Here is a 14,728-nt window from a genome sequence, read left to right on the forward strand (position 1 = left end):
CTCAGTGAAAAGAAGCATTTCATTTCAATAGCTGCAGAGCAAAATAACCATGTATGAAAGACTAATCCAACTATGGGAGCTTTTCTTGGGGGGAGTTTGATTGCTGCAGGGTCTTTAGACGGGCTATCTCCTGGTTGGCCCTCAGGGTCTGGTTAATGAGGTACTCGCTCTCCTGTCCCACCTCTGCCAGGCGTAGGTCAAATTCACTCATGGTTTTGTTATCTGACATTCCTTCCAACAGCTGCTTCCCACCATCCTAGAATCAGAAAGGAGGTGGATGAGAAGTGTGGACCAGGAAAGGGGGAGACCTTCAACTAAGAGTCGCTGCTATCTGTTCCCCATCATCACACTAACTTTCACTGGCATTCCCCTACTGCCTGCAAGTAGGGCAGAAAAGGGCACATGTGTTTCCCTTTCACATCTGGGGAGGCTGTACATTACAGTGAATAAAACCTGGGGGAAAGGTCCAGAGTAAGAGCCTACATCTCACAAACTAAGACTTTCACCCAAGACTAAAATATCACTCACAAGGGAACGGCAGGAAAGGACAGTAACCTTATGCAGTGCACAGTTAGATGATGTTTGCTAATGACTCCCTCCGGGTATCATGTCAGTGGTTTTCAGGCTCATGGCTCCTAAATAGCACAGACTGAGATGAAAATCTGAAGGAGCTGTTCTGGCGTGTCCTGTCACCCGTTCACCTGCTCACAGTTGGGTAAAGACAAGTGCCAGCACAATAAAATGTACTGCTGGAATCCAGAAAATGTCACGAGTTCTATTTTGCTGGCTTTCTCCTCAGTGTACATCCACACTGTTGATGATTATGTAGATACCACAGATAGCTTTACACTAGCTAGGCTGGGTCCAGTAGCAGTCTAGCCACAGCAGCATGAAGCTCAGCATAGGCTAATTTACCAAGCCCCTCGGGGGCAACCCTCTCTAAGCTCAATGTTGCCCTGGCTGGCCTGCTACCAGCACCTGAGCCAGCTGATATACAGACTCATTGCAGACACCATGTCATGGAAGACATATTTGGAGTGGTAGACCCTCCCATGCAGTGGAAATCCAATTTACTTAAGACACTCAAGCTATGAAGGAAAATGTTGCCAAGATCTCAGGTGTTCAGGTTTTGGAGTCAACTCACTTTGGTGGTGTCACCTCCCTCTTCTGCTAACATCATCCCTAGGGAATGGGACCATCACACTTGTTTTTGACTTGTTATATCTCAAACATTTCCAACCTGCCCAACTTTTGCTGTTTGGGGTAGCCTGCTGCCATTTAGGCCTCTTTCAAACATGGCAGAAAGTAAGCAAAGAAAGGAAGGTCTCTTGTTGAAATGAACAGCAATGCAGATGCATATCAGCAGGGTGACTCTGGCATGTCTCTAGTGGCTTGACCAGAGGCTTGGGGGTCAAAACTCTTGGACTGTATCCCCACATCTAGGAGTAGAGTGTTATTTAGTGGTTACAGCAGGGGACTGGGAACTAAGACTATGGCCTTTCAGCTCCAGCTCTAGCTCTACTGCTGACTTTCTGGGGAAACTCAAGTGAACCTCAGCCCCTCTCTGTGCCTCAGTTTCCTCATCTGTAAAATGGAGACAATAAAACAGATCCTGGTCGCTAGGTACTCTGAAGCTGTATTCACGGATATCAGTAACATTGCCTTGATATGCTTAGATAGAAGGTACTAAACATTATGATTATTATTTAAAAGTATAAAAAACTCAGCAAAAAAGCCCTTTGGTCTTTGCTTTGCTACGTTCAAGCTTTTTCATGTTTATGTGATAATAAGAAATGGAACTAATGAGACACTTTCTATCCTCAAAGCTCTTTGAAAACACTGGCTAGTAACCAAATCTGACAATCCTGTGAAGCAGGCAGATAGGCACAGCAAATCTTGCTACCTCTGCATTATACCAAGAGGGAAACAGAGGCAGAGAGAACTTAAAAGGTAGCCTTTTCAAACCTGGCTGTACAACATTGTTACTAAATCAGCTAAACAGAAGAAATCTGATCTTCAGAGATGTGGGGCATTTGCAGCTTTGAGGGCATGTCTAAACTGTGGTGGTAGAGCTCAGCATCTCCCCGGCCATAAACTCTAGCTGCATGTTCCCACTCCACGTGCATCAAATGCAGAAATGAGGTGGAGAGGATGCCCTGTGAGCACTGCTTGGACTGTGCCCCAGAATTAAGTTTTTGCTGTGCTTGTGATGGCACCGTGGGCCACTCCCAGGGTGTTTCCACTGCCTCATGTCTGTCTGGGGCTGACATGTGGAGTGGGGTGGATGATGGTGCACAAGGCCATAGTAGGGAAACTGAGCACCCTGCTGCTGCAGCATAGACCTGCTCTTGTTAACATCAGTAGGATTTACACATGCTCAATTTTCAGTTTGGAAAATTGGGGCCCTGAGACACACCAGCCAAAGGGTCAGTACCAGATTTGAAAATTCTGGCCCACAGGACTTGGAAAGTTTTGGGAAGACTCCAGTGGCAGTGCTGAGAGTTATGTGAGCTCAGCAACTCAGCCAGTTTTTTAGCTCTGGTCTGTATCTGGCTGGCTGGGGGAGGTTGTGATGAGAGTGAGACCTTCCCGTTTGTGTACTGCTGAGAGAAGAGCTGCAAGGGGACAGATGTCTCAGCCAGACTTTCATATGGCACTACCATGCCCATAGCACCTTCCTTTCTAATTTGGAAACCTCTTCCCAGATTGTGTGCAGTAACCATGACACCCGTAGGAAGATGTCCTGAATTTTCTGGGGGAAAACACCACCCCCCCAACATCTCTTGATGCCCAAAGCAGGAAATACAGACTCAATGTGAGGGTCACGTAGCACTGCAAGGAGTTTGAAACAAAGGAATCCCCCCCTTCTTTAGTGATGTTTGCTGTAATCTCTCTGCTGCTAGTAACTTGCAATAAACAAAGCAAAATCACCTTAGATGTGTGTGACAAAGGGATACATTCAGCTCCCTAGAGAAGGGTAGCAGTTCAGAGGCAGAAGGAGATCTGCATCTGCTTTATATAAAATTACCCAGACAGATGCACCAAGACGGCACTAGCTGCTGTGACTGGAGCACACAGAAATTATTTCTTTTGCAGGTGCAGAAGCTACTTACCAGTCCTATGTGGTTGCATGAGAGGTTGATGCTAGTCAGAGCTGTGTTTTGAGCAAGGACTAGAGAGAAAAGTGTCGCTGTGGGCTCTGACAGCTCATTGCCTGCCAGATTGATGGATCTCAGGGAGGAATTGCTCAGCAAGGCATGGCCTATGGCTTGCCCTCCCTCATCCTCGATGCAGTTGAGGCGCAAGTTCAAAGATATCAGTGTTGCATTCTTAGCGAGAGCATGAGCAATCGCCTGGGCACCTGGGGGCCGAATCTGGTTATTGCACAGGGTGAGGATTTCTAGTCTGCTGTGGTTCATCAGTTTGCCAATGGCTCTCGCTCCTCGGTCCCCAATCAGATTGTGAGAGAAGTCCAGCTCCACCAGGCATGGGTGGTCCAACAAGTTCCGAATCAGCAGCCGGGCCTTGTCATCATCCACTTTGCTGCGGGTCAGTTTGAAGACCTGTAGGAGGAAAAGAACATGACACTTTTTTGGCACAGACCCCACTGACATTTCGCATGAGATTTTTACATGTACCCAAATGAATGAGATTCACACTTCTACCCTCCTTGGAGAGCACTTACTAAATTCACCTTAGCTTACAGTTTAATAGCCACTGTTTGAACTGTAGCCCAAACACAACAAGATACCATCTTTGTGGTACTAGTCTTTTTAAGGGGCTTTATTTATCCCTCACTAAAGGAATTTTGCAGTCTTAAATTTTCCCCAAGATGGGACCTCTATGGCTATGGAAGAGATCATTTCATTTAACATACATAGGCAGAAGGCACTTCCTAAAGTCTGCCAAGCCAGAGACAGAGCATGAGCAGTCAGGTAAGTTTGACTTTGCTCTGTGTGAATATATAGTGGGCCAGAGTCTCTGAATCACTCTGAATCTCAGAATCACTGGGGAGCTGAGGTTTCTGCTGTTACCCAGAAACACCCTCCATGCTCCCACACTTCCCCTTGATTCCTTCATATCTGTGCTGCTGGAGGCATCCTGCCCTGTTTATTATTTAATCAACATTTTTGATGTTCATTTGCTTATAACCCCTCTTCCCCTCCACACCTTAAGGAAAAAAATGCCTCCCTGTCCCCTTTACAATTATCCAAACAGGTGCAATAGGAGTGCTTTCAATACCACTCCTCTCAGTGAATGGCAAGGTCATATTAGCTGAGTCCCTGGCCACACAATACCCTAGACAACCCACCCCCAAAAGCAAGTAGCAGGAGATTTAAGTTTCACTTCAAACAGTCAGTTAGATTGGCACAGCAAAAAGGAAAGCCCTGCAGTCAGCTAACAAAGACAGTTGCTCACGAGCTCAAGGAATCTTCACGTTGTATCATTCCACTCAGCTCAGTCTGGCTCTGGTGCCACCCTACAGATTCTGTACCTCAGTGGCTTATACTGGGAGTGTCTACACATGCAATTGGTTTGAAGCATAAACTCTGGTGTTTATTGCACTCGAGTTTACTGATCCCAGGCAGGCTGCTTGAACATGCACCTGGGATCACAGCACATTGAGGCAAGAACAGCCCCAGCTGGCAGGGGGCCCAACGTGCTGCAGAGGGGCTGGCTGGGGCATGAGGGTGCTCCAGTGAAAAACTCTGCAGCAAGATAGTACTTGTATTTACAAGTACTACCCTGATGTGGAGTTAATTAGTTTCCTGTGGCCTAATAGAGCCACATGTATAGATGCAAAGATGTTTACTGCAGAGCTAATTAATCTACTCCCCAGTAAATGACTCATGTAGACATATCTGCTGGATCTTAATTTAGCCATTGGTGTGGCATGAACTACATCTTAAACAGTTTTCTGGGTTTGTGATTTGGGCTAGGCCTCTACATATTACAGTGAACTGCACTCTACGAATACACCTGGGCATCAGATTTCAAACTTTGCCTAAGGGGGTTAAACTATTTGGCTACTTGAATGAGGCATTTAGAAACTGCCCATAGACTGGCCAGACTAAGAGTGAGAAGCAAGCAACACTGGTCTTTTAGGCTTTTTCCTACAGTAGTTTTGGCCCTGTTTAAGCATACACCTTAAAATATGTGTGTGTGTGCATAACAGAGAAAAATCAGCTTGGAGCATGTTACTTTCAAGCTTTGGCACTTCTTAAGACCCTTGGCCAGATTAGAACAGTCCTTAGAGGTGAAGTTAAACAGTTTCCATTCAAAGTTCATGCCACAATCCTTCACTCCATAGGACAGATTCAGCTCTTCTAGATGAGGGAGGGCAACAATGAGCCCCCCTATGTCATAGTGGTGCATGGAGAGTTCATCAATCTCAACATCACTCCCAGAATCAGACAGGTCTTCCTCTTCCTTCTTCTCATCCAGCTTCACTGGAGGGAGGAACTGGTCAATCTCCAGCTTCCTGACATAGTCCTTGCAGAGTGGGATAACATCCAGGATCCGATCAGGGTCTGTTACATTAGGGACAAAGTATTTGAGGATGTTCTCCAGGTGGCGTTCAAAGAACATCTGCTTCCAGCTGCCCCCATAGCAGGAGACATCACAGACTGTCCAACGCTCAGTGCAGCACCTCTTCCAGTAGCCTTCATCGCTGATCAGGTTGGCTGTCACAGAGAGGGGAAGGCCTGTGGAGATCCTGTCCAGCACTCTCTTTTTGTGCTCAGGCAGGAGATGGTTCAAAATAGGTTTCTCTGTGGAGAATAAGGAAGAAAAGCAGACTAATCCAATCCTCCTAGAAATATCATGTTAATTTTTTAAGCCAGACCTATTAACATTAGTTCTTTACATTTGGCAAACAGTGATTTTATAAAATGATTGGGAATAGCATCTGTTTATTTAGCTCCCCATCTGCGGCCCCCAAAAGTAGTGAACCACACATATTCTGGGTTCTACATAGAAGTGGCTAGCAATTGTATTTTTCTTGCTACATGGATCTATCATTGTCAATTCTGCTTTTAGTTACAGAAGTTTAAATCCCAAGTAACACCACAGAGTTACTCTAATCTTACACAGCAAGATTTGGCCTGTTTTGTGAATTTTCCTCTCTCAGATTATAACCATTATCAGGGAATATATTTGAACCTGCGTAAGTGCTCTTCATAAAACTTTTGGCTTTGCACCTGGGTTCTTGAGACTGTGGTATTGATAGTTTCCCACTTCCTGTCCAATGAGCCCCTCTTCAATTCCGTCTCCTATCTGTGAGCTCCCTCAACTCTTTTGTCTGAACTACTCTCACATGTCTCAGCTTGGTTCTTTTACCCTGGAAGGTCTACACTGCTGGGAGTGCCTGTGAAATGCCATGTATGTTTTCAGCGCTATGTACATGGTTTGTATTAAATCACTGCCATCCTAATAGATTGATGAAGACCTGTCTGTACAAGGAAAATTGTAATTGAGAAGAAAAGCTGTGTGACACTTACCCATTCTTTCTCTTCTTGGCATTTCCCTTACAAAAGTGTTCTGCATAAGACCATAGAGCGTTTCCCTAGAAACTTTTCCTTTATGTCCCCTGCACTCTCCTTCCAAACTCCAAAACATTAGCACTGCAGTGACCTTCTCTTAGGATACGCCTCCATTGCAGCATGTGTTGGCAAATCCATATTTGCTGTAATTTAGCTTGCTCAGGCAATAACAGCAATGAAGATGGGGCTGGCACAGATTTCACAGGGGACCAGCTGGCCATTTAAATACTGAAAACCCCTGGCAGGCTCAGATGTTCTGTGTTGAAGCCCATGCTACTGCAACTTCACTGCTGCTACTGGCACCCATGCTAATGAAAACTAGGACAGGCATGCCCACCTCCCTGTGCTGCTGTCCTGCCTCCTGACTCCAGTCTTGATGACCACAGGAAGGGACCTCCTTCCCCACCTGCTCCCACTAAACTGCCATGCCCAAGCAGTTTGGGAGTCAGACTTTTGCTGTTTCTTCTCAGTTTGTGTACTCCCGGGGAAAATTCCCCGCCCAAAAAGGCTGCCATTCTTAGCTTGTCACACGACAACCAATCCTTGTGGAAACAGGAGCTGTGTTGCAGGATCCTAGCCCTCTCTCACAACCTGTGTGCGCTACATGTGTTCTTGGACTGGAAGCAGGGAGCACTTCTAGCTCTGGGTGCAGTATGTAGCGTAATGACACCCCTATGCTGAAGGCGAATGTAATTTAAGTCAGCGATGATCAGTCCTGCCTGGCTCAGGAGCCACATAAACTGTCAGTGCTGACCAAAAAAGCCACAACAATTGGTATCCTCCGGGTGAGTTGGGGCAAAAGAAAAAGACTGCCTTTGAGTCTAGTAATACTTTCTGCTTGGTATGTCTATAACAGTACAAGAACTGTATGCACGCCTAGTGCAAAAGCCAGAACACACTTGTTTTCAGCCACATCTGTTAAGAGCAGTGTTCTCTTACCAGCAACATTTACACAGGAACATTTTTTGTACCGTGTACTTAGGTGATGCTCTATAACAGAAATAGTATCTTAGAAGCAACACAGCATCAAGGCACTGACAGGTTGCTACTAATAGGAGTCAACTGTAATTGTACCATGATTGAAAGGGACAAGCATCCCCCTTGTTCCATTCTTCATGATTATTGGAAAGACGCGTCCAATGTACGCAGCAAAAAAGAACCCCAAATCCTTTGATAACAGCTTCTGTGAAGAATCACAAGAGGTAAGTCACAAAGCCACTTATGGCTCAAGAGCCATGATGTGACTATAACTGATTTGAGTAATAAAATGAGAAGAGAGGCATGAACTCACAGGTCCTGGTAAAAACTGATGTGGTAAGCACAAGCAAGGCATGGAGAGAAATTCATATGACAGGCTAAGAATCACATTCTATATGGGAGGTCCCAGTGGAACAGATTCACTCCTCATGAATCTCCATAAAAATCAAGAGTTACAAGAGGGATGAACCTGATTCAAGCATGTGCCTAGCAGTAACATGTGGACAGTTCACTGAAAACATCAGCTCAGTGTTCAGTAGCTGTCAAAAAGGCAAATAAAATGTTAGGGATTAAGAAGAGAATTGTAAACAAAAATGAAACTATCATTTTGCCCATTTATAAATCCATGGTGTGTCCAAACATTGAATACTGTGTCCAGTTCTGGTCCTCACATCTCAAAAAGAATATCAAAGAACCAGAAAAGGTAGAGAGAAGGACAACAAGAATGATTAGTGGTATGGAGTGGCTTTCATGAGGAGAGTGGATCCCAACCTCAGGGCACGACCCAAATCAGGGTCGCAGGGGATCCACCCCTCACTCTGCTCCGTCTGCCTGTGGGGCTCTCCTGCTGCACAGTCTGCATGGCTCTTGCCACTGCTGCCCCCCACAATCCTGACCCAGTCTGGGCTCTGCTGGGACTGCCAGGCATAAGTGAGTCAGTGGCAGGGGTTGCAACCTAGATTTAAGGTTGCAGCAAAAAAAAGGTTGGGAGCCACTAGTCTAAAGATTCTGGGCCTATTCAGTTTAGAAAAGAGATGTGTGAGGGGGGACATGATAAGTGTTTATAAAATATTAAATCCATAATGGTTTGGATTATGCCTCAGGCAGGAGGTTGGACTAGATCAGCGTTTTTCAATCCATGTGTCGTGACCCAAAAGTGGGTTGCAAGAATATATGAAAGGGTCATGAACAAACTTTAAAAATGGATTCTCCTTTAAGGGAGAAAAACATGGGAAACATGGGTTTTCCCTTGTAGTTTGGCAGAGTTCCAGCCTGCAAGGGTCTGCTTGAGGCCCCCCATGCCCCATCAACCCCCACAGAGGTTGGGAGTGAGGGGCACCAGCAGGGCAGGGGGCTGTTTTCTACTTAAACTATTCACTGGGTCAGGACTGGCCATCAATGTTTACAAATGGGTCCTGGTACAAAAAAGGTTGAGAACCACTGGACTAGATGACCTCTGGGGGCATCTATATACATGCTCCGGGGTGGAAAAGGGGGGCTTTAATTGGAGCGACTCTCAGAGCTGCTCTAATTAAAGCATTCGCAGCGTCACATGTATTCAGCGTCCCACGCTTCAAAATGGCAGCGGAGGTGCTTTACCTAAAGCTCGTTTGACATCAGCAGACTCGCAGCCGACTCAATTAATTGAGTCTCCTCTGATGTGTGCTAATGTATGCCCAGATGTATTAGATTTAATATGCATTAACTAAAGCATGTTAATGCAAGTGTAGATGCACCCTGGAGATCCCTTCCAGGCTGACTTCTCTATGACTCCTGACTCCCAGTTCTCTCCACTAATCATTAGTTCTGTAAACACCAACCCTCCCTTTCCAGGGGCAAATTTTACAGCTTCCTTCTTCCATCCTCAGCACCCAATGCTCATAGCCTGCATGCACCCATGTGTAGGAAACTAGCTTGTAAATGGCGAAGAGAATGTAAATAGGAATTTATTATTTACTGTCTCTCACAATACAAGAACTAAGGGTCACAAAATGAAACTGGTGGATACATCTATACATGCTATTAACGCAACCAAATAAACTGTGGCACAGTTTGCACCGGAGCTTATTGCTCCTGGGCACAACATTTACATGTGCGCCTGGGACCTCAGCACATTGAGCTGGGGCAGCACAGTCCCAACTGGCAGGAGATGGGGGGTCAGCTTGCCAGCCTGGAGCTGATCTGCCCCTGCTCAATGTGCTGCAGAGGGGCTGGCTGGGCACAAGGCTGCTTCAGTGCAGGGCTAGCCCTCATAAGCCTGCTGCAGGTTCAAGTGTATGACAAGGCTGTCAGCAGGCCTGCTGCAGCTGGCTTACTTTCAAAGTTGATGATGATGTACTGAAGACAGAGCTCAGTGAGGTGTGGTACAATGGCTAGGGACCACTCTGGATCCTCAGCAATGATCCGTCGCATGTGGCGGATGTTGGCTGCAGGGTTCACCACAGATGTTCGCACTGGGGGGGGCATCACACTGGTATCTCCAAGGACCGGCTCCTGCATCTTCACATGGGAGAATGAGGCTATCCCTTTTGATGAAGTGGAGGCACAGTCTGCTTCTGGCTGGCAGTCGCCAGTCGAATTTACAGTTGGCATTCTTAGAAGAAAGACAGTTGTGGAAAGGGCCAGCAGTCAAACCGTCTTCCTATTGCTAATTAAAACAAATAGAAACATTGTGACAAGATATTTACAAGCCATCACTCTGCTTCCTTTGCTTGCATGAAATACGCCTTTTCCCTACTCTTTGTCTGTCTTAATTGTAAACTCTTCTGTGAAGCAACAGTCTGGTGTTCTTATATTTATATGGTACCTGACACTATAAAGCCGCTTGGTACTAGTGTAATTAAAGTAACAGATAAAGATAATAGTATGGTACTGCTACAAAGAAGTCTCAAACCTTTACAAGTGAAAACTCATGGGGACTGTATTCACTTCTAGGTACAATTGTTTCTCTGCCTTTCCTTTTGGCTTCTATCAGCGGATCTCATTGCTCTTCACAAGCATTCGTGAACTGTGCCTCCACAGTTCAGACCCTCACAAAAATTACATACAAGAATCAGAAGACAGCAGCATACAGGACTCTGGACTCCTAGGGTATTATGTCTCATGTTGTGTCAGGGTTGACCATAGTTTTACTAAGAGTTTAGATTATGGATTTGTATGGGATGGTTTGGATAGGGATGATCCTGCCTCAGGCAGGGGGTTGAAGTAGATAACCTCTAGAGGTCCCATTCAGCCCTACATCTCAGACTCCTGACTCTCAGTTCTCTCTGTTAACCATTAGTTCTGTAAACACCAATCCTCCCTACCCATGGGCAAATCTTCCAGCTTTCTTCTCCCATCCTCTGCACTCGCTGTTCTTGGCCTGCACATACCCATGTGTAGGACACCAGCTTGTAAAGCATGTGGCTAAAACTCTCAGTGAGAGACTTGAGTGAGGACAGCAAAGGATGGACTAGAAAGGAAGGGGCTTCATTTCTGCAACACGGATGCTGGGATGTGCCTTTCATGATTCAGCATTTCCAATGACAGTAATCTATACTAGTGAGCCTTTTCCTGAGCACCCCACGTTATTCCAGCTGCTCAGGGGTTAAGAGGAAGATGAAGTACCTTCTTGACTGGGACTAATTGCTGTCCCTGCAACAGCTGGAGCTAGGAAGGCTGTAGCTTAGAAATGGAAAAGGCTCAGAACTGCCTTTTATTTGGAGGGACTTCAAGAGAGGAGTTTGCACAAGTACAGAAGAGAAGCAAGGGAAAGATGCTTTCTAATGAGAGGTCAGGCAGGGAGCGCTAAAGAAGGAATACAATTTTGCCGTAACTCCTTTCCATCGGATCCTTGCTTGGCCGCAGATAAATAAGTGAGTCTGGCTTTCCCCACTAGGCCGCACCAACAGGGCAACTAAAAATGTTAAGAGGCCATCAAGTGGTATGCTGAAAGGGGAGAGACAATTAGAGAGACAGCCTGAGTATAGGGCACCAGGCAGAAAAGAATGAATGACATTTGAAGGGAAAACTGAGAAAGTACAACTTGTGATGTCATCAAGATGTGGTGCCATGGGCAAAGGTGACATTCCTGACAGACATATTTAGACCAGTGTGGGTAGAGTGCACATACCTTGCAGTCAGGTGCACTGGAGAGGGAAGTCCCTGTCTTCATTTGCACTAGGACTTGTTTTGGCATGGAGCTCGTGCTTATGCCAGAAATGAGCACTGGACTTGGATGAGATGTCCCTCCAAAAAGCCCTCCAGCAACATCCTGTGAAGGAGCCTATAGACACATAGGATCCCAGGGCATGCTGTCCCGCCCGTGCATTTGTCTGGAACAGTGCTTTGATCCCACACAATTCTACCAGAACAGAGGGAGACGCAGATGCTGCTACCCAGATCAAGCTCATTATTTCTTTCCCCCTACACGAGATTACTCCATTTTCCTTTACACAAGCAATATGTGCTGGCTCAGTCAACATAAGCTCCTGTTTCTTTGAAACCTTTATAGTAGGCAGTTGGCTTTGATAGAAAGCCCTTCCAAAACTGTCTGAGGAAGCAACTGTTAAACAGCCAGCATAAAGGAAGAGAGGAGATCTATGAAATGTCAAAAAATAGAGTAAAACAAACATGACTCATGTCAGACTGCAAAGAATGTGTCAGTAAATGCATCTTCAAATGTATTCATACCAAATGTTAGAGGAAAGTAATCAGTTAATAATGATAGTAGGGAACAGGAGATGAAAGATAAAGCCACGGCAGTTGGCTTTTGTCCTTTGGTCTTGAGAGAGGACAGAGGGTTGCTTAAGATATGGATTGTATCTCCTGATATATCTGTGTGAGAACATCAATGGCAATGGTAGTGAAAAGAGGAGGAGGAGGAGGACTGCACACCCAGGAAGAATCACAGAATGACAGGGTTGGGAAGAGACCTCATGGGCCATCTAATCCATTGCCTCCTGCACAGCTGCAGGATGAGCTGTTCCTGCGCTATCCCAGATAAATACCCATTCGCCTCTTCTTGGAAACCTCCAATGAAGGAGATTCCACACGTATTTCAGACAACTTATTTCACGCCCTACTGTTCTGACAGTAATGCAGTGAAACTGTGGGAGTAGAGTGGGGTGACTACACCAAACAGGAGCTGGAAGAAATAGGGGGATGCAGTCTGAAGAGTCAGAAACAAAGAGTGAGAAAGGGTTTCTTCAAATAGCACAAAACACACAGGGGATTGCCAGGGCTGTCCAGATAGCTATCGCCAATTGTGAGGGAAAGAGAAAGGATGGTATATAGCTCACCGCTGGTGCATAGGACTACTACCATCATGGATTTACATTAGCTAAAGATAAGGCTTTAGGGACTGAAGGACTTGGGGAAGAAGGGAAAGAGTCAAAGAGTGACCAGATGGCCTTGAGATCATGTTAAAGAGGACAGGCTTCCTGTCCAGTGCTTCCTTCCTTTCTAAAGGTGCTGATGTTTCTCTACCACCCATGCTAGCCCCAGCTCACTGTGCCTATTGCCAGCATTCCTGACCTTTCTGGAGGCATCCCAGGAAGGCTGACAGTTTGGGATCACAAATCAGCATGGATGGCCTAAGATTATCCCATGATTGTGCTCCAGAACAGAATCTGAAGACAGTTTCCTGACTGCACAGTAACTTAGTTGACACCTTTCCTTTTTTAAAAGAGACTTAAGAAAACCAAAGCACACGCTAGGGTAGGGTGCCAAGCTGCATCCTGTAGACCAAGGGAGCAGAGCTGCCTTCAGATATAGGTGTGGCCTGCAGATACCTGTGCAATGCTCCCTTTTATCTGAATAGTGAAGTCAACCAGGTGATCCATGGTCTGGCTGGGATCAGGAGAAGAGTTTATAGTTAATAGCATAACTAACTAAAGAGTTTATAGTTAACTAACTAGCTAACTCTGACCTAGCCACAACCTCTTTCCATTCTAGACAGATCCCACATATGATGCTGCAGAGCATTAGCCACTGGCATGGACCCCTGGGACAGCTGTTAATGATGCACACTGTGGCTGGCTCTAAACAAAACATGTTTCTCTGTTTCCAGTTCCCTACTGCTCCAACTCAGCATTCAGTGTGAACATGAATATAGGAGAAGTGAGGGTGTTAGGGTGTGATAACTATTCTACGAGGTGCCTGAATCAACTCAGCGATCAAGGGCTCAAGGTGTTGCAAAGTGTTGAGTCTGACACTGACTCACTGATCACACTGAATCAATTACCACTACTTTTGTCATAGTAATCACGCATTGCTCCTGTTGTTCAAAGATTCTGCATGTCTCCAGACCAGAGCAAATCCCATGTTGAAATGGCTGCTGAAGGTTCATTATACCCCACCTAAATTGGGTTTAAGAACCTTAGACAGAAAACCATTGCTGATATGGCAGATTCTAGGAGTTGAATGAGTGTAGCTTACCATATATGTAAACTTTAATGTTGTAACTGGCTGTCTTATTAACAAGTCAGAAATAGTAAATAAAAGTAATGCATTCTCCTTTTTACCTACTCTATGCTAACATCATCGAGAGTTCAAAGGCTCTATTAAATAATATATAAGGAAGTGGGACATTCAGTGACTTCCCAATCTCATTTATGCACAGACTAACACATTTTGCCTTTCAACACAGAATTACCAAAAAAAAAGGTATATTTCTGTTGTCTGCAAGAAATAATTTCAACAACATTCCCTCCAAGTGATTCCAGTTAAAGCTGCTGCTTAATACTCTAGTTCTGTGGTGCCCAAACTTTTTGGGCCAGCGGATACTGTCAACCCCCAAATCTTCAGGAACCACCGTTCTCCCATATCATCAAACTCATACCTAAAAGGGGGCTTTGGAGTAGTGAGATTCATGGGCTACACTTTGGGAACCGCTGTTCTAGTTCTTCAGGTCCAGAGTAAATAAGGTATGCTCAAACATATAGTTCACCTGCTTCTGTTTTTTATCCAAAACCCATCTAGGTCAATGGAAAGAATCCTACTGAAGTCTGTGGGCTTTGAATTGGACCCCTGATGGCGATAATTTAGTCCAAGAAACAGAAGTAAGCAAAAGTCCCTGTCTACAGTAGAGCTTGCATATTTAAAGTATATTTGAAAAATAGTGTTTCAAAACTAATTTTTAGCCTAACAGTTTGTATCCCCATCTGGGCTCTGTCTACCCAGAATTTTAGGAAGTTCTTCTAGCATTCCTCTAGATGGGTGGAAACACT

The 14,728-nt window shown here is 45.3% G+C and overlaps 1 protein-coding gene and 1 long non-coding RNA gene across 4 annotated transcripts in view; one reads left to right on the top strand and one right to left on the bottom strand.

Annotated features, from left to right (window-relative positions):
• TCTE1 (t-complex-associated-testis-expressed 1) overlaps positions 1–14,728 on the bottom strand; it is a 17,322-nt gene continuing 2,594 nt past the window's right edge. For all 3 annotated transcript variants that reach the window (XM_006271916.4, XM_019483029.2, XM_059716905.1), the window contains exons 2-5: positions 9,836–10,167; positions 5,203–5,771; positions 3,114–3,563; positions 1–256 (exon numbers count right to left, since the gene is read on the bottom strand). In XM_006271916.4, the coding sequence (XP_006271978.1) occupies positions 71–256; positions 3,114–3,563; positions 5,203–5,771; positions 9,836–10,112 (1,482 nt within the window). In that variant the 5' untranslated portion in view covers positions 10,113–10,167 and the 3' untranslated portion in view covers positions 1–70. The remainder of the gene's footprint in view (positions 257–3,113; positions 3,564–5,202; positions 5,772–9,835; positions 10,168–14,728) is intronic.
• LOC132244682 (uncharacterized) overlaps positions 14,479–14,728 on the top strand; it is a 22,010-nt gene continuing 21,760 nt past the window's right edge. The window contains exon 1 of the long non-coding RNA XR_009456403.1: positions 14,479–14,560. This is a non-coding gene — a long non-coding RNA (uncharacterized LOC132244682). The remainder of the gene's footprint in view (positions 14,561–14,728) is intronic.

This window comes from Alligator mississippiensis, chromosome 1, assembly GCF_030867095.1.
Source record: "Alligator mississippiensis isolate rAllMis1 chromosome 1, rAllMis1, whole genome shotgun sequence".
In the NCBI taxonomy this organism is placed as follows: Eukaryota; Metazoa; Chordata; order Crocodylia; family Alligatoridae; genus Alligator; species Alligator mississippiensis.